Below are 24,958 nucleotides of genomic sequence, written 5' to 3'. Positions count from 1 at the left end.
TGGTGCGAAAGCTACTTCCTCAGCAGCAGCAAGAGGGGGTGCCTGGAGTATTTCCTGCTGAACGTCTGACTAATACCTATAGATGCAGAGAATCTGTTTAAAAAAGAGAGAGAGAGAGCCGGGTGCCTTCGGCTCGGGACAGGATGGCTTCTAGCTGAGGACGATTCCTGGCACCACTGCAGCTGTCACTCCTCTCTTCCCCCTTCCCCGCCCGCAGCAGACGTGATACTAAAGCCGCCTGGGCCAGCTGCCTTAAATAGAAGCTGCCGGCATGGAGCAAGAGACAGCGGCCCAGGCCTTGGAGCAGGTAAGGCGCTGGCGGGCGTGGGGCTGAGAGTCCCACAAACAGCAAGTCGCCGCCTCCGGGATCGATCCCATCCCACACAGAGAAAGGATTCGCAGCGATCGCGCTAAATGACATCCGTCTGTCTGTGTCTGTCTGTTTGTCTGCTGGCCCGGGGCACATCCTGCCGTCAACATCGCCATCCACTTTCTGCTCCCCCTTTCTGCTGCCCGGAGAGCAAGGCCAGGATAGGGTTAATAGCCGTACGACTTGCCAGGCTACAAGCTTCAGCTCCCAAATCTGTCGCCGAGGTTCAGCCCTGAAGCAGATTTATGTACAACGGGGAGCAACTGCACAACGCTAACTTCTCTGAATCTCCACCCCTGCTTCCCAAATGTGCCTCAGCTTTGCCGCTACTGAAAGACCTTGTAGCTTAATACCGATTCTGCGTGTCAATTTTCTCATTGGGTGCACATAACTTTCCCCTTTCCTTTCTACCCCCACTCCCACCCCCACTCCACCGCCTTCCTGCTTTCTGTATTTATTTTTGGAGATGCATCCTCCCCATTATCCCTTCTAACCCTGCCTGATTTTGTGTTTTGTTTTAATTTCTAGATATATTTTCCCCTTCATTTTCTTTCTACTCCACCTCCCCCAACCTCTTTTTCTGGGGCTGGTGCAGAACTGACCCTACTGGAATATAATATCTAAGCAGTAAAGCCTGGGATGGGACAGGCAGAGTGTTAGTGGATTTTATTATTGTTGTGGACTGCCCAGAGTTCTGGCAGCTGAAGATGGGAAGCCATATATGTCCTATCAGTCAAATAAATGTGCCTAGCAATGGGGCATTTCCACACTTGTTCCAACCTCACAGTATTGTTGTAAGGAAAAAGAGGGTACACCACCTTGAACTCCTGTATAATATAAATCAAATAAAAGAAGTTTTCTTCTAATTCTATCCAAGAATGGCCTCAAGGTGTAAAATCTGTTAGGCACCATCACCCAATACCTTGGAGGGAAGTCCAAGGAACAATGGCAAAATAGGTGTTAGCGGGGAGGGCAAATTTCATTCAGGTACTGTTTCCTGCTGACTCAAAGGTAGTGAGTAAAAGTTCTTGGTACGTTTAAAGAATTTTATATTCCAGGTGCTCCTTAACTCATGAGTTTTATATTTCAGCCTAGTCTAATATAATAATGGAAGTTCTTGTGCCCTTTAACAGCACTAGAAATAATGAAACATTTTTAAACAATTGTGTAGCATCAAGCACGCTCTATCTCAGAAATATATTTCTATATCTCAGATATATATTTTTATAAATAACTCAGGGAGCCAAATGTGTCCAAAATTATCACTTTTAATGTAGGTCTGCACATTTGAGTCATTTTGGCCAGTGGCTTATCACAATACTTTAAAACTGGTTGAACTAGCAGAGTGATCAACTACTAGTTTAACCATTTCATTGCTGCCTAAATAAAGACAGGTTAACTTAGCACCTGAATCCCATGCCTGTTACAGCAACTGTTTAAAATTATGACAGTGCTGAACAAAGAGACTTGTGACCCTTGTCCAAAGCTATGACTGTTGTAACACCCCTGTGGGCAAGTGAATAAAACCCAGACCCTTGGTAATCTGCCTGGCTTTATGACCAGCTGTAGGAACAGGGCAGCATCCCCGCCCCGCCTAGCTTTTCCCCCTTTCTGACCCTCTGGGTCCCTCCAGACCTTGGGCCTGCTTCTCGCCCTGCTGGGTTCCACATCCTCCTCCGCATCCCCATCATTACTTGGTCCACTTAGCTTTTCTGTAGATTGTCTTTGATAAACAGCCTGTCAGATAAACAGATAAACTCTATCATGCTGCCTTCCTTACACAGAAGTCCTGTCATGCCGTCCTGAAAGTAGGTGCCATTTTCAAAGTGGCCGCAATGAATTGTGGATGCTCTGAAAAGTCTACTGTGTAGTCTCCATGGAGGATTGGCTGGATCTCCTTCCCAAAGATGATCTGTGGACAGATAGTTCATTACGGCCAGCTACATCCAAAATGATGCCCATTTCTGGAGGGAGCCTTGGAATCAGATCTTTGGGGAAGGAACTTTTCTCAAGGCCCTGTGGGCCCAAAGTTTCTAGTGTACACATACACATACATGTACATATACATATTCACACACACACACACACACACACACACACACACCATATAGCTTCCTTTAACAGGATTTGAATACATAACTTGGTCTGGGTGGCCTTATGTCCTTCTTGGTGGATTTATTATGAACTTGTCCAAGATTGAAGTTTCCATCTTCTCCTCTGTGTTCAATATTTCCTAAGTGTGATGGAGGAAATAGAGCCATGCAACTGGTAAGGAAATATCTGAAAGGCTTATTTGCAAAATAAAGAAGGGCTGACACTTTTTTTTTTAAAAAAAAAGTCCTATTACTAATTAACTTGGATTGGTTTCATACCTGGGTGAAAAAATAAGATGTCCTCTCATCATGTAGATTTCCTGTATATGGTTCAGGTCTGTAGCATTCAGATCCTAAAAGCTGCACTAAGCAAAGATGTAACAAACCCCCGTTTAACTCTGTCCTTTTCTCTTTGGTCCCTCAGGTGCCATCATTGAACAATGGCCTCCAGCATCAGGAAGAAACAGGTGAGTAGTGTCTTGGATTTCTCCATTGATGGAGTGATCACTTTCAACACAACTGATACTAATTGAAGGCATTTGTGCCAGGGAATATTAACTGGATATTAGTTGGCTGCTTTGGAGATCTTCTAAAACTGCTAATCATATTATGTAGAGTATCTACTATTTAGCACTATGTGGCAACCCCATGTAGCAAGAATGTTTTCTTTTTAGCTTAATACTGCTCTCGTGATCTCTCCAATATCCAAATGCTTATCTCCCCCTATCTCAAATAATCTTGTAGTTTTCATATAGGAAATTTGGCTTTGTTGCTGCTTAATCACACTCCACTTCAAATAAATCAACTCGCATTTGACCTTAACTGGATTCAAAATTCAAGTTCAGATTTAAGTTTCTTGGGTAACATTGGCCAAATTGAAATATTTAGCAGCTTCTGTTTTCTTTCTGTCGAAGGAGAATAATGGTGCCCTATCTCACCGGGTAGTTATGAGGGTATTCAGTGAAGATTTTACAGCTAGTCCTCCATTTACGACAGCAATTGGGGCTGAAATTGCTGCTATTAAGTGATGTCATAAAGTGCAACATCATGTGACCACATTGCTTACAACAATTCCAGCAATCCCAGTTGCCATCATAAAATGAGGCCTGTATAGATTGTTAAGTGTGGACCTTGTGTGACTCAATTTTCTGCTGTTTCTGCATTGACTTTGCTTATGGGAAGCTAGCATGGGAAATTGTGATCACATAACCACAGTTTGCTGCAACATCATCATCATGATCTGGGTGCTGAACATTGGATTGCAATCATGTGTCTGTGGAGATGCTGTGATGGCCAGAACAATGAGGACCCATCTGAACAATCACTGAACAGATGATTGTACCCACAAGGAATACTTAATAAGTTTGTTCATAGGCATGTATTCATAAGTATACAGCTCCTCACTGTCAATTTTTAGAAGCAATTAGATGAACTTTCTTCTCTTTGGTGAAAAGATGTTTTCTTACTACATTCCATAGCTGTCCTATTATAGTAAGAGAATGCCTACAGACAATCTGATGTCAGTACATCTATGGTCTTCTGTTATTTGTAAAAAATGATAACCATCATAACGTTACTTGGAGACAGCAGAACAAAGGAACTGGAGAAGATTACAAAATACAGAGACTTGCAAGTAGAAATAGAATAACTGTGGCAAAATAAAGCAAAGCAATAGGCAGGGGTGAAATCAACTTACCTTCACTACCGGTTTGCAAATGTACGAACTGGTACATACAGCAGTACCTTCCACTATGCGCAGAGCATCAAAAAAGGGACATGGTGACGTCCGGGTGGGTGGGTGGAGTCTCCCACCGCCACAGCTACCGATTCACCTGAACTGGATAGAACCAGTTGAATTGCACCACTGGCAATAGGCACCTTGGGTGCAATCCCAAAATAATTGGAGCACCAATTGAACACTATCAGTATGGTCAATCATCAGTCAATTGCAAAAGACAGATTTACTTGGAACATCTTATATCCTACAACAATATCTGCAACACCATCAAACGTCCATATCTGCCTATCCCAGGTCTTTGGGAAGGGCTCAATAGGCAGATAAAAATGCCAAATCCATTCTGAACATCTGAATGACTGTGGGACAAACCATAATAATAAATGGAGTGAGTGCTTATTCTAATGAAGTGAGTGCTAATATGAGTATGATCAGGTGGAATATATAGTATACGTGAGTGAAGGTCAGTATAATCATAATTGCTGTAAGACTAGGTTTGTTTCTTTGCACAATTAATTTCAACCCAGCATATGCATGCTTGCAGCTTTATATGAGTAAACATCATAGCTGTAGAGTTAATGAGGTGGAAGGAAGTTTACTTGGTTCAAAAGGGCAGCATGACTTGTTTTCATTTGTCAAAGATTTTTTAAATGTTTAGATTTACAATGCTTGCCCACTAGGCTCCGCCTTGTCTCTGAACATTGAGAAATCTGCTTTGAAAGCCAATGTTGTTGTACAGAAAGCCAAGGATTTGACTGCCAGTGACAAAGAAGTGAACTTGATTATGACAAATGTAGTGGCAGATGGCAGAACTGAGAGGTGGAATCCAGAGTCAACTGTGTTTGATGCTGAGACTGCAACACACATTGGCAAAGTGACAGCTGCAGATGCCGTTGCTGCTGAATTTGATTTCAAGTCAACCCATTCAGAGACCAAAGAGTTGGATACAGCCCACAGCAACAGTGAAGCAGGCCATGACATGATGTCCCAAGGTAGGATTAAGGATTGGAATACCACAGCCAGCACACGGATTTCAGAAGATACGGGTCAGTTTAACAAAGGCACAGTCCTGGGTCCTATCACAGGAATAACATCAGAGGACACAAATCTCGAACAGGGCAAACAGGAAGATGATGATGATGTCATTTCCCTTGACTGTGAAATTCTTGGGTTTGGTGGTCCTAATATTGAGTTCCTGGGCCCAGATGCTGAAATCTATATGCAGTTCATGCGGAGTCATCGCTGTTATGATGCTATTCCCACCAGTTCCAAACTGGTTGTGTTTGAGACCACTCTGCAGGTAAGGAGAATACAGGGGTTTTGTGAACCATGTAGTAATTTGGGGAGGGACTGAGGAAGGAGTATTGATATCTGATTATATTGATGTCTGAGTCTGCTGAGAGACATTTATTTATTTACTTACTTGAGTTTATATGCTACTTTGGTTCAAAGATTCTTTAAGTGTCTAATAATGCTCTAATGTAAATTAGGTTTAAAAATATGCCTTATCAAATAGTATAAAGGCTCACCCTCTTTTCAACATTGGGGGTAGCTGCTGTATATTCACACTTCCATTCTATTCCCAAAGGTCTTATGGAAGAGCCAAGCTTTGACCACCTTCTGAAATATCAATGACAGAGTCATCTTTGTCTCTGAATGTGTTCCTAGGGGATGGGGAGCCATAAGAGAGAAGGGATGTTTATGGCTTTCTCTTGTTGATACCCTTGCAAATGCTCTACCATTCAGCATTTTCCACAAAATGGAGTATTCTACTCAAAAGCAAGTGCCCTCTTAGATAATCAGAAGGCTTTGTATGTTATAAGCAACACCTTGAATTTCACCCAGACGCTTCCCAACAATCAATGCAGCTCTTGCAATAGTGGTGCCACATGGGTACATCAAGTATAACCAGACAAGTAACTGCATTTTGAACCATCTATAGCTTCTGAATAGTTTCAAAGACATCCACAAAGGTGTATTACAGTAGTGTTTAGGTAGCTAGGATGACAAAATAGAGGGCTTGCTGCCATCCTGGTTACATCTTTTTTTTTATGCTGCTACAAAACCTGTTCCTCATTCACATGGGGAAAAGAAAGATTGCACATGAGAACGTTGTTATAAAGAGACCAAATATAGCCACAATCTTTGATACAATCTCAGGCTCACTGGAAATTATTCTGCAAAGAATCATTTTGAGCCTATTTACATATTGCCCATCAACATGACCAGCATTTGGTTAATTTGGATTTGGATTTGGATTTATTTATTTATAGGCCGCCCTTTTCCCTGAGGGGACTCAGGGCGGCTTACAATCAAAAAGGAAGGGGAGTGTAGGACAATACGAAAAAAGAAATGTGCACAAAGTAAATTAGACAATAAAACTCAACATTCACTCAGCATTCGGGAGGGGCGAAATAGGATTATCCCCAGGCCTGACGGGTTAGCCAGTTCTTGAGGGCTGTGCGGAAGGCCTGGACGGTGGTGAGGGTACGAATCTCCACGGGGAGATTGTTCCATAGTGTCGGAGCCGCAACAGAGAAGGCTCTCCTCCGAGTAGTCGCCAGTCGGCACTGACTGGCGGATGGAATACGGAGGAGGCCAACTCTATGCGATCTGATGGGACGCAGGGAGGTAATTGGCAGAAGGCGGTCTCTCAAATAGCCAGATCCACTACCATGGAGCGCTTTATAGGTGGTGAGTAGGACCTTGAAGTGCACCCGGAGACCAACAGGTAGCCAGTGCAGCTCACGGAGGATCGGTGTTATGTGGGCGAACCGTGGTGCGCCCACGATCACTCGCGCGGCCGCATTCTGGACTAGCTGAAGTCTTCGGATGCTCTTCAAGGGCAGCCCCATGTAGAGCACATTACAGTATTCCAGCCTAGAGATCACAAGGGCTCGAGTGACTGTTGTGAGGGCCTCCCGATTCAGGTAGGGCCGCAACTGGCGCACCAGGCGAACCTGGGCAAATGCCCCCCTGGTCACAGCTGAGAGATGGTGGTCAAAAGTTAGCTGTGAATCCAGGAGGACTCCCAAGTTGCGGGCCCTTTCTGAGGGGTTTAAATTTTGTCCCCCCAGCCTGAGTGATGGTATGGTGGTCAAATTTTTGGGAGGGAAACACAACAGCCACTCGGTCTTGTCTGGGTTGAGTATCAGCTTGTCTGGGTTGAGTATCACATCAATTTGATGTGAGCAAAAGCTGTAAAACAATGGCATAGCTGGTTCACAAGAGTATAGCTGTTCCTGATTGTTGTGCATGAGAATTCCTTGACTTGACCAGAATTCTGTGTTAGGGGTGACCACTTTACCAGTTTTAGTGAGATGATCCCTCTTTCCCTAACTACATTTTCTATTATATTATCAAAGCAAAGAAATGAAGAATAAAGAATCAATCCCTGGAGTAGGTCTTTCCTTGTCCCTTGTGCAAGATTAAATCAGTTATTCCCTACGAACCCAGGGTGCAGGGTGGGGCACAGAATACAACCCCAGTCAATCAGGTTTCTGTTTCTTGTTCCAGATTAAAAAGGCATTCTTGGCCATGGTGGCTAATGGGGTACGAGCCGCTCCGCTTTGGGACAGCAAGCAGCAGTGCTTTGTGGGTAAGTGATGCAACTGGATGAACAGCAGAGGTTGAACGCAGCAACAGTTGGGCATGGCAAAGGTGGAGAGGAGAATTGGGATTGCCACCCATCTCAAGATGTATTAAGGAGAGTCAAAGAGGCAGAATTTGATACATGCAGACATTTTAAAGGTTCATCCACAAGTCCTGCTTGCCACAGCATGAAATGCTTGCCAAGAACATGCCCTCACAATGGACCTTCACTTCACGGCCAGCCTGCTGCAGAGACAAATCAAAGTTGTTAAAATGGCCAGGCGTGAACATAGTGTTTTCCTTCTTAAGTTGGCATCAGATCACTCATCCACATAATCCATACTTTATGGAGAAGGAATCTTCAGAGGTCATAGTTGGCCTGCTGCAGAACCACCCCCTACCCATCTGGCTGCTGGGCTCTTCATCACTGGGATTATTTGTGCTATGGCTGCCAGAGAGATTACACGCCTTCCTGGCACAAATGCTTTTTTCTTTTAGAGGCAGCACTGGCAGTATTGACCTCATGTAAGACAACATGCAGTAATCCCCTCAGTAAATCCAGCATGAAATCAAACACATAGGATGCTGCCATTCGCAGTCATATTTGAAAAAAGAATAATTCTGTCTTCCCTAGAAGGAAAATGATGATGGTGTATAGGAACTGGCTATGAACATATTTTGGTACATTTTCCTGGAACTGGAGCAGGCTATTTTAGATGTTTACTTTCATTGTAGCAATTTCCTTTGAGGAGGCTATAAATCACATCATAATTTCACCTTACTGAAAACTTGTGCATAATTTTATTTATAAAATGTCATTATTTTATTATTTATTTTATTATTATTTATAATATTTACTGGCTACCCATCTTTAGAATAGAATAGAATAACAGAGTTGGAACAGACCTTGGAGGTCTTCTAGTCCAAACCCCTGCTTAGGCAGGAAATTCTACAGCACTTCAGACAAATGGTTATCCAACATCTCCTCAAAAACCTCCAGTATTGGAGAATTCACAACTTCTGGAGGCAAGCTGTTCCACTGATTAATTGTTCTAACTATCAGGAAATTTCTCCTTAGTTCTAAGTTGCTTCTCTCCTTGATTAGTTTCCACCCATTGCTTCTTGTCCTATCCTAGGTGCTTTGGATAATAGTTTGACTCCCTCTTCTCTGTGGCAGTCCCTGAGATATTGGAACACTGCTGTCATGTCACCCTTAGTCCTCCTTTTCATTAAACCAGCAGAGCCACGTTGTTAGGCCCTTATGAAAATATAATAGGTTTCGGGCCAACCTCTCATTGGAAGGTGGGGGGCATGATGTTCCAGAGGGCAGGAGCAACAGCAGAGAAGGCCTTTCTCCTGGACCCCACCAGCTGGAATAATCAGGCTGACGGGAGCCGCAGCATTCCTCCTCTGCCAACAGGAGTGGTACTGGTCAATCCCAGTGGGGTGATATGGTCCCTCAAGTAACCTGAACCCATGCCATAAAGGACTTTAAAGGAAATCACCAATACCTCAAATTGCACCTTTAAGCCTTTAAAATATCAATTTTACATTTTGGGTCTGTTCTGTTGCCGCATGCATTGGTACCTGTTTCAGTTAAGGTAGGAGCAAGCAACATTTTAAATTCACATACATACACACACATACTCTTAAAAGATTGCAAATATTGTATTTACAAAACTGGAGGATGGAGGAAGCAAGATGCTTGCTTAGCAAACTAGGTCTGTCAAGCCTAGAAGAAACTGGATACATTTATTTTATTTAAGTAGAAATAAGAAATTGCCAAATGTATGTTTTGCTTCCAAATTTCAGTCATGGGTTCCTTAGGCAACTTGTAGCCTGTGAGCTCTAACATACCCCTGGTTAGATCATTCAAACTCTTCCCCCAGCAGGAAGAGGTAACTTACTAGGAGTGTAGAGATGTGGAAATCAGCAAGGGAAAGAGGCATAACTGACTATAAGAAGCCACATGTAATGGAAGTTCTGTTAGTCAGTTCCTGTAGCTTGTAACCCACAGCCCATTTCCTGCAAACTCTGGGGGTGTATAAATGCCATTCATTTTTTCTTTTATTTCCTCTCCTGCAGGTATGCTGACCATCACTGATTTTATTAATATCTTACATCGCTATTATCGATCTCCTCTGGTGAGTTTTCCAGTACCTTAACATCTTCTCAAATCTGGAGCAAAATGGCTTTAGACAGTTTCGTTCAGGGGACTGGAGAGAAGAAGAGAGGAAGCAAATTGGGAGCATCACCCAAAATTAAGTTGCAGGCATGAGCTGTTCCAGATTTGGGATTCTAAGAGTTGAGCCTTTCAGCTGGAAAAATGGGTAGGTGAACAACAAAAGTTTTAAAATGGAAACCAAGAATGTGGACACACCACAAATTGTTTTTCATTGGCCTGTGAGCAACCTTTAAAATAAATATTCATTGACATGGTAAATGCAACTGAAATATTAGTGTGTTTAAAAATAAACATTTTAGAAAAATCTGAAGTGTTCCTAAACACTTTAGAAGCAGAAATTGGAAGAAAATTTTATAATTATATAACACATGTCTACTCAACATATTTAGTGAGAGTCAACATATTTTGTCTTTTCATATCAACTAGCCATAGAGCCATTTCTAAAAGCAATGTAAAGTTACACTGTTGGGTTCTCATTCAAGGGAACAATAAGGGACTTTTTAAGGTTATCCAATTCATCTCACTTCCATATGCAAGAAGCCAATACTGAGAAGTGCACATTGAATGGCTGGCTTTAAAAAATGAGGGTCTATCTTGTTTACAAACAATGTGTTTTAAGTAACTCATACTTTTGAGGAGTTTAATATTTATGCTTTAAATATTCTGAAATACATATTTTAACATTTGAAATCTTTTGGTCATACCACTTGAAGCAACAGAAAGCAAATGCACATTATGAGACAGACATCAAATATTTGGCACTCAAAAGCATCTTTTTATTATGTCTTTTTCAATTTTTTTCATTTCGAAGTTTCCCACAAAATGTTAGGCTGAAACCCAGGTCATATAGAGCAGAGAATGTGATTTCTTTGGAATAGTTATAGTTATAGGTTCCAGCCAGCTCTGTCCTAATTCAGAGCCTCCACAAAATTCTATTCCCATTTTGTTTCTGCTGAGTTCCCACCAAATGTCATGGGTTTTTATTAGCCACAAGTAATCTGATTGACCATAGATTCACTAAAAATATAATAAGCACTGTAAATTAGGAAAGTGTATTTGCTTTTGAATCTTCCTTCAATGGCTGGGGAAGTTTTTATATAAAAATATAAAACAAAGATGGTTCACCAACAAGAACTGTAAAATCTGAATATCTTCATCTTTTTTATATATTAGTAACTTACTAGTGAATAACAAGTCTGTCTTCAAATTAAGCCTTGCTTCAATAGTTGTTCACGCCAATGTCAGCATTTTTGGAGCTGGAAAACAAAACCTTGGAAATGCTCCTTCTCACTATCATTCAGTTTCTTGTCCTGCAGAATTGTGAAATAAGTCTAAAGTTTAGCAAAGGTGCTTCCCATTACAGAGAATTCTTCTTGCTGTAATTTTCTTCACAGTCTACCCCAAAACTACAAAGCCACTGAGTTTTTTTTAAATCACATTTTAAAAATTATGTAGCTCAGAACTCTGCATGAACTCTTATAAAGATTTACCTTGTCTAGAAAGATCATCTAAATTCTGGTGAAATATTTGAAAGATACATCTACCTGTGTTTTTCCCATACTAAACAGTAGGTAAGCTCTGAGTCCTCCCCCCTCAAGCTTTAGAAAGTATTTAGAATAAGAGAGTTGGAAGGGATCTTGAAGGTCTTCTAGTCCAACCTGCTTAGGCAGGAAACCCTACACCACTTCAGACAAATGGATATGCAACATCTTCTTAAAAACGTCCAGTGTTGGAGCATTCACAACTTCTGGAGACAAGTAGTGATAGTAGTAGTGATTGCAACCTCACACAATCAGCAATGGTATCTGTCCTATTCTCTACTATTACTTTGTTCCAGGTCCAGATATATGAGATTGAGGGGCACAAAATTGAAACTTGGAGAGGTAAGTGGCGTATCCTTCAGACAAACTGAATATTATAAATGCAGGTTAACTTTTTTTTAAACATTAGTTAACATCATCACATACGGTATGTAAATGTCATATCTATGTCCATTTACATGCATTACTATTAGATTAAAACCATTCTTTAAATTCAGTTTTATATTGTCTAATTGTCCAATTTTTTTTACTAAGCAAATGGTAGGTATTATTTGGCTATGTACTGATGGTGATTATTCGTTCTGTTTTCACCGGCTCAAGGTTGACTTAGCCTTCCATCCTTCTGAGGTTGGTAAAATGAGGACCCAGATTGTTGAGGGCAATATGCTGACTCTTTAAACCACTTAGAGAGGGCTGTAAAGCACTGTGAAGCAGTATATAAGCCTAAGTGCTATTGCTATTAGTTTCATTATATACCTACACCCTTCTTTCACTTTTTCTATGCTGGCGTTACAGTCTTGTTTTTGTTATAGGCTACTACTGCTGGTCTGTTATTATCCTAAATTGTTTTTTGAAATATATAGTAATTCTAATGCAGATAAACTAAGGCAATCTGGCAAATTCAGCTTGTATTGTTGATAGAATAGAATCTGCTCTTATTATATTATCAACTGCATTTGTATGCTATCCTTCTGTCTCCCTTTCTCTCCAGAGGTGTATTTGCAAGGTTCCTTCAAGCCTTTGGTGCACATTTCTCCAAACCACAGGTAAGTCCAGCATTTCCCACATAGGCAAGAACAGGAAAACATCCCTTTTTTTGTAAGAGAGTTGCCAACTTTCATTTCCACCATCTCAGGGGTGAAATTCAGCAGGTTTTGACCAGTTCTGGAGAACCGGTAATGGAAATTTTGAGAAGTTTGGAGAATCAGCAAATACCACCTCTGGCTGGCCCCAGAGTGGGGTGGGAATAGAGATTGTGCAATATCCTTCCCTCAGGAGTGGGGAGAGAATGGAGATTTTGCAGTATCCTTCCCCTGCCATGCCTACCAAGCCTTGCCCACAGAACCTATAGGTAAAAAAATTGAATTTCACCACTGCACCATCTGAAGCAAAAAAACCTTCACTCTGCCACAAAGCACAAAACCCTTGTCATTTTGTAGCTGCTGTCAAAGAGAAATCAGAGAGAAGTCTGATAAAGTGGGATGTCTGACCCTCCCCCCACCCCCAGGAGAGCCAGAGATACCCTAGTGGAATCTCTGATAATTTTATCAGCTGATAAGAGGCAGAAAAAACATTGATGCTTTGCCAATCATCTCTTAACCCAAAAAACACTTACAGGTATTTCTGCCTAGTTGAAGTCCTTGACTTCACTACCGCAGCTGGAACCAGAATTTCCAATGCTGAGCAAGGTAATTGTTAAATGAATTTCACCCAGATTTTTTATGATATTTTTTGCCACAGTTATTAAGTGGATCATGTAGTTATTAAGTAAATCTGATCTCCCCTGTTAACTTTGCTTGTTGGAAGCCAGCTCGAAGGTCACAAATGGTGATCTCATGACCAATGTTCCCTCTAATTTTTTTTCAGTGTGAGCAGAAAAGTATAGTGTTTGAGCGGCACATTTTCATGCCTGAGCACCTGAATTTTTTTCACAGATGTCACCTAAGACAATAACAAAATCAGTATTATTTGAAACTCAAAGTTATGTTTATTCAAGGTACCCGCTTAATTAAAAGTGTTATATAATATCAGTATCACTTAACAACGCTCCTGCTTAGCAACCAAAATGTTGGCTCCTTAAGTCTGGCATTTGAAGCACACAAGTCTTAAAGCTGTTGTTACAAGACCCTTGCACCCCTAACCCTTTAGGGAAAAAAAAACCCAGGGGTCTTCAAACGTGACAGCTTTAAGACTTGTGGACTTCAACTCCCAGAATTCCTCCCTGAGGGGAATTATATATTTGGACATTACAGAACTACATTGTTAGAACTTAGCACAAAAGATACCTTTTATCTGAAAATCCAAATAGAGTAAACCTGCTATTATCCCAGAGCACTAATGTCATTTGTCCCAATCTGTTTTACGAGTCTGTATTAAAATAGATAGAAATATTTTCACTAAATTTTATAGATCTATATTTCAGGAACCTATCAGAAGTTAGGGCAAGATAAGAGTGGAAGAATGAATTTTGTTGCAGGCCATGGGGATTTTTTCAGCATCTTAAAAGTGGAGCGCATGTGCATTGAACTAGCAATACCCATTAATAACAAAAGGAAATGGCTGAATTAAATTTGGTAAAGTTGCAAGCGAGCTGTAAAAAGCTTGTGGTTTTTAAAATCATAGAATCAGAAGGGATACTGAAGGTCTTCTAGTCCAGCCCTTGTCCAAGGCAGGAGTCTTTATATCATCTGAGACAAATGGCCGTCCAGTCTTTTGAAAATCTGTAGCAAATGAATTAAGATTCCATTGATTTTAATTGTTCTTACTGTCAGATTTCTCATTTCCAGCTTAAGTCTCCTTCTGACAAGTTTCCATTGCTTCTTGTCCTGTCCTCAGGTGCTATTGCTGCCGCCTCCTCCTCCTCCTCCAACAGCACCAACACATTTGCTGCCCAGCGCTGCGGCTGAGGTGAAGCCACCAAAGTTCCCGCTGGCGCCCTCGCAGCGTTGGGCGGAAATCCGGCAGTGCTGTTGGAGGAGGAGGAGGCAAACCAGCCTGCCACCGCCGGCCACCACCAGCCCCGCCGCTCTTCCCGCCCCCTTCCCAGCCCCACAGTCCAGCGGTTGCAGCAGAAACAGCCCTGGGTCTCCTCTGCCGCTCCCCGCATTTTATGGACGGGGTCTCGCAGGAAGGAATCCCCTCTCCAAGGGATCCCCGTCCAGAAAATGCGGGGAGCGGCAGCAGAGACCCGGGGCTGTTTCTGCTGCGACCGCTGGACTGTGGGGCTGGGAAGGGGGCGGGAAGAGCAGCGGGGCTGGCGGTGGCCGGTGGTGGCAGGCTGGTTCGCCTCCTCCTCCTCCAACAGCACTGCCGGATCCAGTTGTAGCCGCCTGCAAGGACTTCCACACGTTTCCTTTATAGAAATCTCTGCACGGCAGATAGAAACTGCTGCGCGGGGTTTTCTTGCAACGTGCGCGGCTGCGCAGCTGCGCACCTTAGAGGGAACAGTGCTCATGACCCATGGATGATGCGACCTTGTAAATACATGCCGGTTGTTAAGTACCCAAATTTTGATGATGTGACCATGGGGATGTTGTGACAATCAACAGTACGAAGGGCAGTCATATGTCACTTTTTTCACAGCAGTTGCAACTCCGAACGGTTGTTAAAAATGAATGGTTGCTGTACTCCAAGCCTCTTTCCATAACAGAGAAATAACTCTGCTATATTCCTTCACATATTCCTTCCATTTTGAAGCAAGCTTGTCCATGCTCCTGAATGCCCTGGAGGAGACTTAGACTTAGAGCTTAGAATAACTTTATTGTCACTTTGAATGTACACTAATCAGCATACATTAAAATGAAATTATGTTGCATATAATTCATCAGGGGTGGGATTCAAAAGTTTTAGTAACCGGTTCTCTGCCCAGTTGCTGGGAGGCTGTGGCCATGGTGTGTGTGGCCTCTTGCACCATGGCGGGTGGGGCGTTTTTGCCCTCCCCGGGTTTCGGAGGCTTTCCTTGAGCCTCTGGTTGGGCAAAAATGTCTTCCCCGGGCTTCGGAGGCCCTCCAGAGACCAGAAACAGGCTCGTTCCTGGACTTCCAGAAAGTCCGTTGTTCACCCTCCCAGAGTCTTCACATGGACCCTGCACTTACCTGGCATCCAAAACTGGCCGCATAGAGACTCCAGGGAGGGGTGGGAAGGGGCAGGCGGGACCAGCCAGTCCTTGCAACTACTGGTTTGGCAAACCAGATGTAAAATTAGCATCCAGTTAACCCGAGCCAGTCCGAACTGGCTGAATTCCACCCCTGGTCTCCACCTCTAATATAAACATAAACATGACAGGATAAATAAATTAATACAAAATTATGCATGTGCCCACATATGTTATACGACACAGAGAAACAACACAGTCTAGTTCAGATGTATATACATATGGCGAGAGAAACGAATCTTGTGAGTTTACCAGACGGATGGAATAGGGAAAAAAGCTGTTACAGAATCTGCAAGTCCTGCTAGAAATACTTACCGAAACCTCCTCCCAGAGGGGAGCAAAAAAACCAGCAACAGACGAGGTTTCCGAGTCCATCCCTAGGAACATCACAAGGCCTTTTCATGTCTCTCATTTCTCCCTCTCCTAGCCTCTTTGATGCAGTTTATTCCTTGATTAAGAATAAGATCCACCGGCTGCCTGTGATTGATCCCATCTCGGGGAACGCCCTGCACATCCTGACCCACAAGCGTATCCTCAAATTTCTGCATATCTTTGTGAGTGCTGGGAAGGCCTAGGAGGTCCGGAGTGCTGCTGCAGTGTGATGACTCTACTGAATTGTTTCCTTAAGGGTTTGTTTGTCCACCTGCACTGGAAACGCTCACGGTGCTTTTAAAAAGTTGAGAGAAAAGTTTATCTTGGGTTGAGCTCAAAATTTTTTTGAGTAGTTCGGAGAACCGGCAAATACCACCTCTGGCTGGCCCCATCCCCATCTATTCTCTGCCTCCTGAGTCCCAGCTGATAAGTCTAAGTATAATTTTTATTGTCATTATACTTAAATACAACAAAATTGATCGGGAGGGAATGGGGATTTTGCAGTAACCATCCCCTGCCACACCCACCAAGCCATGCCCACAGAATCGGTAGAAAAAAAAACTGAATTTCACCACTTCTCTGTTGTGAGCAAAGAAGGATGGAATGATCCTCTCTTTTTCTCCTTGCAGGGAGCCATGCTTCCAAAGCCACGCTTCCTGCAGAAAAACATCCATGAACTGGGCATTGGTACTTTTCGTGACATTGCTATAGTGATAGACTCAGCTCCTGTCTATACAGCTCTGGAGATTTTTGTGGACCGCAGAGTCTCGGCATTGCCTGTGGTTAATGAAAAAGGTGAGAGGGAAATCCCTGGCTGCTTATCCCATCTTTGCTATGCTACCTGAATCCTGACCAGCTTTCTCACATGTTCAAGCACAGCTAGTGCAGCTCTTCCTTTTTACAGAATCATACAATTGAAAGGTCCCTCAGAGGAAATCTAGTACAAATCTCTCTTAAAGCATTTCAGATGGATGGCCTCTAATAAGGGAAATATTTCACCTCATCAGGCATTCTATGACAACACTTACTAGGGTTATTAGGAAGCAATTCCTTCTAACTACCGTAACCTGATTTGTTTCCAGAGTGAGGTGTGGGAGGAGTAACCGATGGATATTAGCCCAGTCCTTTTGCCCTGGAGTCTGAGGATAATCTTTTGAGGCCACACCTCTGATCCTCCTCTTGCTCTCCCAGATTAACCTCAGACTTCAGCCCAGAAGGAGTGTTTCCTGACTCTCCCTCACTAGGAAGTCTAGGGCTTTTTTGTGTTAGCCTTTTCTTTCAGCATTTTTTCCCTTACCAAGAAGCATCATCGCGGCATCTCTCCTCAAACGCGCTCTGCGCTGCTAGCGAAAGCCTTGGTGCCTGGCTAGCACGCGCATGCTCCCCAGGGTAGTCTACTCAATTCCAGGGGTAGTCTACCGTAGGTTCAAGATGGCTTCCTTGAAATCCATCTTGGAAGGCATCTGACAGGGCAATTTCATGGCATCCATCGACCTCACGGAGGCCTATCTCCACATCAGAATCGCCCCGGAACATCGCAGGTTCCGTAGGTTCTCCCATGAGGGAATTCACTTCCAATATAGGGCCCTTCCCTTTGGGCTAGCCTCAGCCCCCAGGACCTTTACCAAAGTGCTGGCTGCAGCCGCGGGTCACCTGCGTTCCCTACCAGTCCGTCTGTTTTGCTATCTAGATGACATCCTAGTCCTAGCCAGGTCCCCAGCCATGGCCAGGCAGGATCTGGGGACCATCATCGACACCCTCAGGTCCCTGGGGTTCTCTATCAACTTAGAGAAGAGCCAGCTGGTCCCATCTACCAGGCTCCATCACCTCGGATTTATTATAGATTTGGTGTCTGGGGAGGTGTTCCTTCCCCAGGAGCGAAAGGACAGCATCGCGCAGCTGATTCATGAAGTTTGTAAATTACGCTCTGTCTCTGTAGTTCTTCTTTCCAGGCTCCTTGGGAAATTCATTTCTTGTATAGGGATCGTGCCTTGGGCTCGCCTACACGCCAGGGAGCTGCAGTGGTTCCTGCTTCCATACCAGAGGGCGGGGACGAGCGACGCCAGATTCAAGATCTGAGTGTCGCCCCAGGTGCTGCTCTCATTCCATTGGTGGCTGACCCCAGCACTGAACAAGGGATCCCTCTTCAAGGAGCCAGCGAGGAAGGTACTCACAACGGACGCGAGCCTGTTCGGCTGGGGAGCACACCTGGAAGCTCAGATAGCCCAGGGTCACTGGACTCCAACAGATCTGCGCAACAACATCAACTGGTTGGAGCTCAGGGCCATCCATCTGGCCCTACGACACTTCAAGACCACGGTTACCGGTCACCACGTCCTGGTCCTGACGGACAACGTGGCAGCCAAAGCCCACATGAACAGGCAAGGGGGCACCCACTCCAAGGCCCTTCGCGACGAGGCCCTCCGGTTAGGAAACTGGACAGAGAGACATCTCCAGTCCATCAGAGCGAAACACATCTCTGGGACGGAGAACCAGCAAGCGGATTGGCTCAGCAGGGAGACAGTCAACAACGGAGAGTGGCAGCTCGATTCCAGCGTCTTCCCACGTATCTGCGAAAGGTTCAGAGAAGCGACGGTGGATCTCTTCGCAACCCCAGCGAATGCCAGGCTGCCCAACTTCGTAGCGAGGTTCCCTTCCAGAGGAGCCATGGACACGGACGCCCTCCGCTGCAGATGGCCACCAGGTCTACTTTACACCTTCCCCTCATTCCCGGGGTTCTGAGGAGGCTCATGTCAGAAGGGGCAGAGATGATTCTAGTGGCTCCCTTCTGGCCACGCCGCCCCTGGCTAGCAGACCTGGTGGAGTTCTCCTCAGCTCCCCATTGGAGCATCCCCCCGGGGGGAAGTATCTCTACACCAGGGGTCTCTGGAGCATCCAGATCCGGAGTGGCTCCATCTGACTGCCTGGCGATTGAGCGGGAGCAGCTAAGAGGGGCCCAATTTTCTAAGGTCATTAGGACCGTCGAGGCATCCAGGAGGCAATCTACCACCCACATTTACAATGCTTCCTGGGTGGCCTTTGCTGACTAGTATAAAGCAAGCGACATTCAACCTGCCTCGGCCTCAGTTCCTCAGTTCCTGGACTTCCTACAGGAAGGTCTGGAGAAGGGCCTCACCCCCAGTACTCTTAGGAGACAGGTCTCGGCCCTTTCCACCATACTGGGGGGCCGCGTGGACGCTCCACCCTTAGCCCAACATCCGGTCCTCAGGCGCTTCCTCAAGGGAGCGGCGAATCTGAAACCCCCAGTGGTTCCTCAATTCCCTACCTGGGACCTACCCACGGTCCTCCAGGCATTGACGGAGGCACCGTTCGAACCCTTGAGGGAAGTTTCCCTTCAATTTCTGACCCTTAAGGTTGTATTCCTGGTTGCCATCACCTCGGCCAGGAGAGTTCCTGAGATCAACGCTCTCTCCAGCAGAGCGGACCTCTGCACCTTCCTAGAGAACCAGGTCATCCTCAGAATGGACCCCGTGTTCATGCCCAAGGTCAATTCCCCCTTCCACAGGGCTCTAGAGATAGTCCTGCCGGACTTCTGTCCACAGCCCTCCAGGGATAGGGAAAGATCTTGGCATAGGTTGGACGTCAGAAGAGCCTTGCGCATCTACCTAAAGTGCACGGCTCCCTTTAGAAGCCCTCTTCGTGTCATATCAACCGTCTAACAGAGGCGCTAAGGCGCTAAGGTTTCCCTGGCCATCATCAGCAGGTGGATCAGGGCGGCCATTTCACAGGCCTACGAGGCACGGGGAATTCAGGTTCCAGAGAGCATCACAGTGCACTCCACCAGAAGTGCGGCCACCTCAGCAGCCTGGGCCACCCAGGCTCCCATAGAGGAGATCTGCTGGGCCGCCGCCTGGGCGTCTCCTTCACCATTCATTAGGCATTACTGTCTAGATGCCTCCGCCTCCGCGGAGGCAGCCTTTGGTAGGAGGGTTCTGCAGGGAGTCCTAGACTCTCGAGGGGCTCAGGCCCATTGATCCCTCCCTAGGACATCTAGCTTTGGTATGTCCCATGTGTTACTCCTCCCACGCCTCACTTTGGAAACTGGCAGTTGGTCTTACCTGAACTGCATGTTTAAGAGAAGGTGTGGGAGGAGTCACTTCCCCCCCTTGTTTAGGAAGCCCCGCGCCAGGTGCCTGAGTTAGCTCAGTGGTCAGTCAGGGCCAATAGGAAGGATATGTCCTTGCGTTGTTCTGTTGTTCTTTCCTTCCAGGGCTCTGCTACGACCATCGGTTAATCTGGGAGAGCAAGAGGGGGAATCAGAGGTGTGGCCTCAAAAGATTATCCTCAGACTCCAGGGCAAAAGGCTGGGTTAATACCCATCGGTTACTCCTCTCACACCTTCTCTTAAACATGCAGTTCAGGTAAGACCAACTGCCATTCATCCCTATGGTTTTGACGCATTGGTGCTATTCCTGCCCTCTGGAGTGGCAAATACAAAACCTACTCCTGTGATGGCGAACCTATGGCATGCATGCCCAAAGTAGCACACAAAGCCATGTTGCTCGGCACACGTGGCCCTGCCTGTTTGACTTGCGGGTCTCTGGTGTGCATGGTCACATGATGATCAGCTGTCCTTTGTGTGCGTCGCAGTGCTGAAAACTGGTATGTGCATGTGCACTGGCCAGCTGATTGCTGGGTCGTATGCACACCAGAACCCAGAAGTTCGCTTTTTCTGGAGCGTGATCCCTTCACACACGTCGCAGTATCAAAACCGGCCTGCGCATGAGCACCAGCCAGCTGATTGTAGGGCGTGCAGGCATGCTAGAACCCAGTTCTGCTTTTCCAGAGCATGGTCCCGATGAGTGGGTGCACAGGCGTGCACACAACATTTCCATGTGACCTTTTGGGCACTCAGTGCCGAAAAGATGCGCCATCATTGATCTACTTCCTCCTCTGTATTTGGAAGTCAGATATCACATCTCCTTGATTTTCTCTAAATGTATCCACTTTTTTTAAATGGCCCCACAGGATTTACTTTCCACTCTTGCCCTTCTCTGAACATGTTGGAATTTGTTGATGTCTGTTTAGAGTGCGGTGCTCCAAACTGGAGATGATACTCCAAGTGGGGTCTGCCTAAGGCAGAGTAGAATAGAACAATTCTGGAATAGAAGATTACAGTTAGCACTTCTGCAGTTACCCCCCACTAGTTACCCCAGAATCTATTTGAACTTGGAGGTTTCTACCCCTAAATGAGAAAAGTAACTATAGTTACATCATGAAATTATGTAAACCGACCAGTGGTGGGTTTCAAAATTTTTTAGAACCTCTTATGTAGGTGTGGCCTGCTTTGTGGGAGTGGCTTGCTGGCCATGTGACTGGGTGGGAGTGGCTTGCCAGCCATGTGACTGGGTGGGCACGGCCAACTTGTAAAATGTGGTGAAACTCACTTAACAACCCTCTTGCTTAGCAACCAAAATGTTGGCTCAGAAACTCTGGCATTTGAAGCACGCAAGTCTTAAAGCTGTCAAGTTACAAGACCCTTGCACCCCTAACCCTTTAGAAAAAAAAACCCAGGGGTGTTCAAACTTGACAGCTTTAAGACTTGTGGACTTAAACTCCCAGAATTCCTCCTCTCACGCTTAATCTTGATGATGTGCGGACGGCCGGGGGGGAGGGAACTGGAACTGGTTCTAAACTGCACTATGAATTTGTGGAACCTCTTCTATAGAAGAGGTTAGAACTGGCGGGAACCCACCCCTGAAACTGACCCAACTTAGTTCCCTCCGGAGGTGCTAAGTACACATCCTGTCATTCCCAAGTGGGTGATTCTCATCATGGCTAAGGTCCGTAACTCTTTGAGGAAGGTGTTCATGTTCAGCTCATAGAAGCCCCTTAGCCATATTCCCTGAGATGCTCTGAGCTGTCGTAATCCAGGATAACTATGATGGTCAGTTCTCCAGCCATCCAGAGTTATCCATTAGGAACTTGAATGGTTTCCTCTTTTTGCTGTCTCTACAGTTATGACAGGTTTACATTTGAATTAATTGTCATAATTATGAGGCTTAGCTTGCCATTATTTTATTATTGCACATGGCAAAGTCTGCATGCTTGTTACAATCTATTTTTGTGTTCCAGGTCCTCTTCCCTTTTTTCCTCCTCCTTTCACTACAATATTATGCTGCATTTCTGGAGCTCTCCAATTTGTTGCGGATTTATATTTGGGCTGCTCTCCCTTTATATTTATTTCCCAATATTCTCGCATTTCATTATCCCTTTGCTTCCTATATGACTGATGATGCTGCCTTCAGGATATCCAGTTGTAGACTAAATTGCTACAAGGAAGGGTGCTCAAGTATGATGTTAATTCAAAGCATAAATGAGAGCCAGTTTGGCCTAGTGGTTAAAGTACCTGGCTAGAAAGAAGGAGATCTTGAGCTCAAGTCCTGCCTTGGCCATGAAAGTTAGCTGGGTGACTTTGGACCAGTCACTTTCTCTTAGCCCAATCCACCTTGCAAGGTTGTTATTGTAGGAGGAAGATATGTTTGCTGCCTTGAATTATGTGTAAAAAATAATAACAGCATGTACAAATAAATAAAAATAAAAAACTCTATGCATCTCTACTTAAAACGAGTCCAGTTAGTTACTGCATTTTTCGAAGTATAAGACGTACCAAGTTTTTAAAGAGGCAAATTAGAAAAAAAGTTTTTGAAACTCTGCAAACCTCCCAAAACCAGCCCATTTTTCGTGAAAATGGGCCTGTTTTTGTTTTTTAAAAGAGGCATGAATAGCCTTTAGGAGGCTTGTAGAGTGCTGCTAGGGGGTGGGGGTGGGGCCAAAACCGAGCAAAAATGGTGCATTTTTTGCAAATACGGGCCCGTTTTTTGTCAAAAAGGGGCATAACCTTTAGGAGACTTATAGAGTGCTCCTGGGGGCTGAGGGTGGGCAAAATTGAGCAAAAACGGCCTGTTTTCCCTCTCATTTCTGCCCTCCCCAGCCCCCAGGAGCTCTCTGAAAGCCTCCTAAAAGCTAAGCATGACCATTTTGGTGAAGGGGCTTCAGGAGGCCAAAAATTCTGCATTCAGTGTATAAGATGCACCCAGATTTTCAGCCTCTTTTTTGAGGGAAAAAAGTGCATCTAATACTCTGAAAAATGCGGGTAGTTTATTTTATTGATTGGCCCATGGGCTGTATCAAAAGCGTCTAGTTAGTTCAGTAGGTCTTTTCAGCTACATAACTGCAGTCTTAGTCTGGATTTAGGTTTATCACTTTAAGATAGAGACGTGTTTCAGAACAATGTTTTGGCACTTTTAACACCATGAAAAATAAAATTGGCCCCTGGAAATGCTGACATTATCAGGTAAATAGAGGAGATTTTTTGTCATTTCATGATGGTATTGCAACCACAACCCCCAACATTTTGGATGATTGTGTTTAATAAGATGCATAGTGATAATTAATGAACATGCAAGTTAACCCTGTTTTAAATTAATCCTTAACTCTGTTAAGAGTTGCTAAGATCCTATTTGGCAAATTACTAAAAAAGGAAATTCCTTCATAAAATATAGAGATAACTTTTGGTTAAGTCGGTAATGTTAATTTTCCATTCTTAGCTTCAAGCTGTAAGGCAGGCCTAGAAATTCATGATTAAATTGTGAAAGCATGTTCATTGTCAGGTTCCTTGCAGGAAAATCTGTTAATCTTTTCTGTGGTAACTTTCATGCATTGGAAGATTTAATTCGCTACACCTGGAGAGATTCCTGAACAGCTGTTCCCTTCTGTTTCTTATGTAGGAACGGTGGTTGGCCTCTATTCCCGCTTTGATGTGATTGTAAGTATGGGCAGTTATTCTTCCAGGTTCAGATGGTCTGATAAACAGAAACACAGTATTTCCCCTAAAGGAAGTCATTCCCAGATTTAAGATTTGCCCCATCTCCAGCTATAGAGTAGATTAAAAACAAAACTGTACCATTTTTTTTTTTTGCAGAAAAAATCCCCTTAAAATAACTCTTATTTTAAAGATAAATTATTTGGGAACAAAATTTTTGGATAAATACACTAAGAAGGACTAATCTAGTAACAGTTCACATACAAAATAAAATCTGTATGTTAATGTGATGAGGAAACAGCAATTCTTAACTAATGGTAGGAGAAAGGTATATGTCATTTACCTTTAAGTCAGGAAATAGCATCTAACTCCTGAATTTCAGAGAAGCAGTGTAAGAACAATGCCTCCATCTGAGGCTTCTAATTCTACAGTGATCTAGATGAATAATCCTTTTACTAGGGTAGTTTTGTTTCCATAGAATATTTGTTATATAGCTACTGGTTTCACTTATCACAGAGCAGAGCATATTGTTTTTAGTTTGATTGTGGCTTATCATGTTGAATGAACTGAGCCATTGAAGTCCTAAAACTGTCAGGTGTGTTATAAGCCAGATAATCATAGTTTATGTAATAAACTAAGCAAACCATGGCTCAATGTGACATATGAGTGTACCATGAATTAGTGTGTCAATATGGGATGATTGTGCTAAGGCCTTGCTTCAAAGATTTTGAAGTTTCTCTCAGCTTAATAGTGTGTGTTCACGGTGGCCATAATGCAGTAAGGCCCTACTCCCTCTCCTCCAAACTCCTCCTCTCCACTTGCTATCCATAGCATTTGGCTGCTCAGAAGTCTTACAACAACCTGGACATTAGTGTGGGGGAAGCCCTGAAACAGCGCTCGGTCTGCCTAGAAGGGGTCCTTACATGCCATCCCCATGAAACTCTAGAAGACATCATTGATCGCATTGTCAAAGAGCAGGTATGGCTCCAGGATCGTAGTTAAGAGTGGGCAATGGGTTGGGTAAATTCATGTCCGTCCTTCTCTAGATTCCTCAATATGTGTGCGTCCTTCAGATCCAAAGCCTTTTGCCTACTAGATCATGGCTAATCTACAGTTGCAAGAAAAAGTATGT

At 44.2% G+C, this 24,958-nt stretch overlaps 1 protein-coding gene across 2 annotated transcripts in view; it reads left to right on the top strand.

Annotated features, from left to right (window-relative positions):
* The window catches only part of PRKAG3 (protein kinase AMP-activated non-catalytic subunit gamma 3), a 33,412-nt gene continuing 8,454 nt past the window's right edge, over positions 1-24,958 (top strand). For both annotated transcript variants that reach the window (XR_004255428.1, XM_032217621.1), the window contains exons 1-11: positions 1-307; positions 2,888-2,930; positions 4,879-5,498; positions 7,715-7,796; positions 9,875-9,933; positions 11,812-11,857; positions 12,507-12,561; positions 16,096-16,222; positions 16,670-16,835; positions 23,792-23,829; positions 24,658-24,804. Coding sequence is in view for 1 of the 2 variants with exons in the window: in XM_032217621.1 (XP_032073512.1) it covers positions 272-307; positions 2,888-2,930; positions 4,879-5,498; positions 7,715-7,796; positions 9,875-9,933; positions 11,812-11,857; positions 12,507-12,561; positions 16,096-16,222; positions 16,670-16,835; positions 23,792-23,829; positions 24,658-24,804 (1,419 nt within the window). In the remaining variant the exon portion in view is untranslated. The remainder of the gene's footprint in view (positions 308-2,887; positions 2,931-4,878; positions 5,499-7,714; positions 7,797-9,874; positions 9,934-11,811; positions 11,858-12,506; positions 12,562-16,095; positions 16,223-16,669; positions 16,836-23,791; positions 23,830-24,657; positions 24,805-24,958) is intronic.

Source organism: Thamnophis elegans, chromosome 1 (assembly GCF_009769535.1).
Source record: "Thamnophis elegans isolate rThaEle1 chromosome 1, rThaEle1.pri, whole genome shotgun sequence".
Taxonomy (NCBI): domain Eukaryota; kingdom Metazoa; phylum Chordata; class Lepidosauria; order Squamata; family Colubridae; genus Thamnophis; species Thamnophis elegans.
Note: the sequence above shows the minus strand (reverse complement) of the source record. Positions and strands in the feature narration are given on the sequence as shown.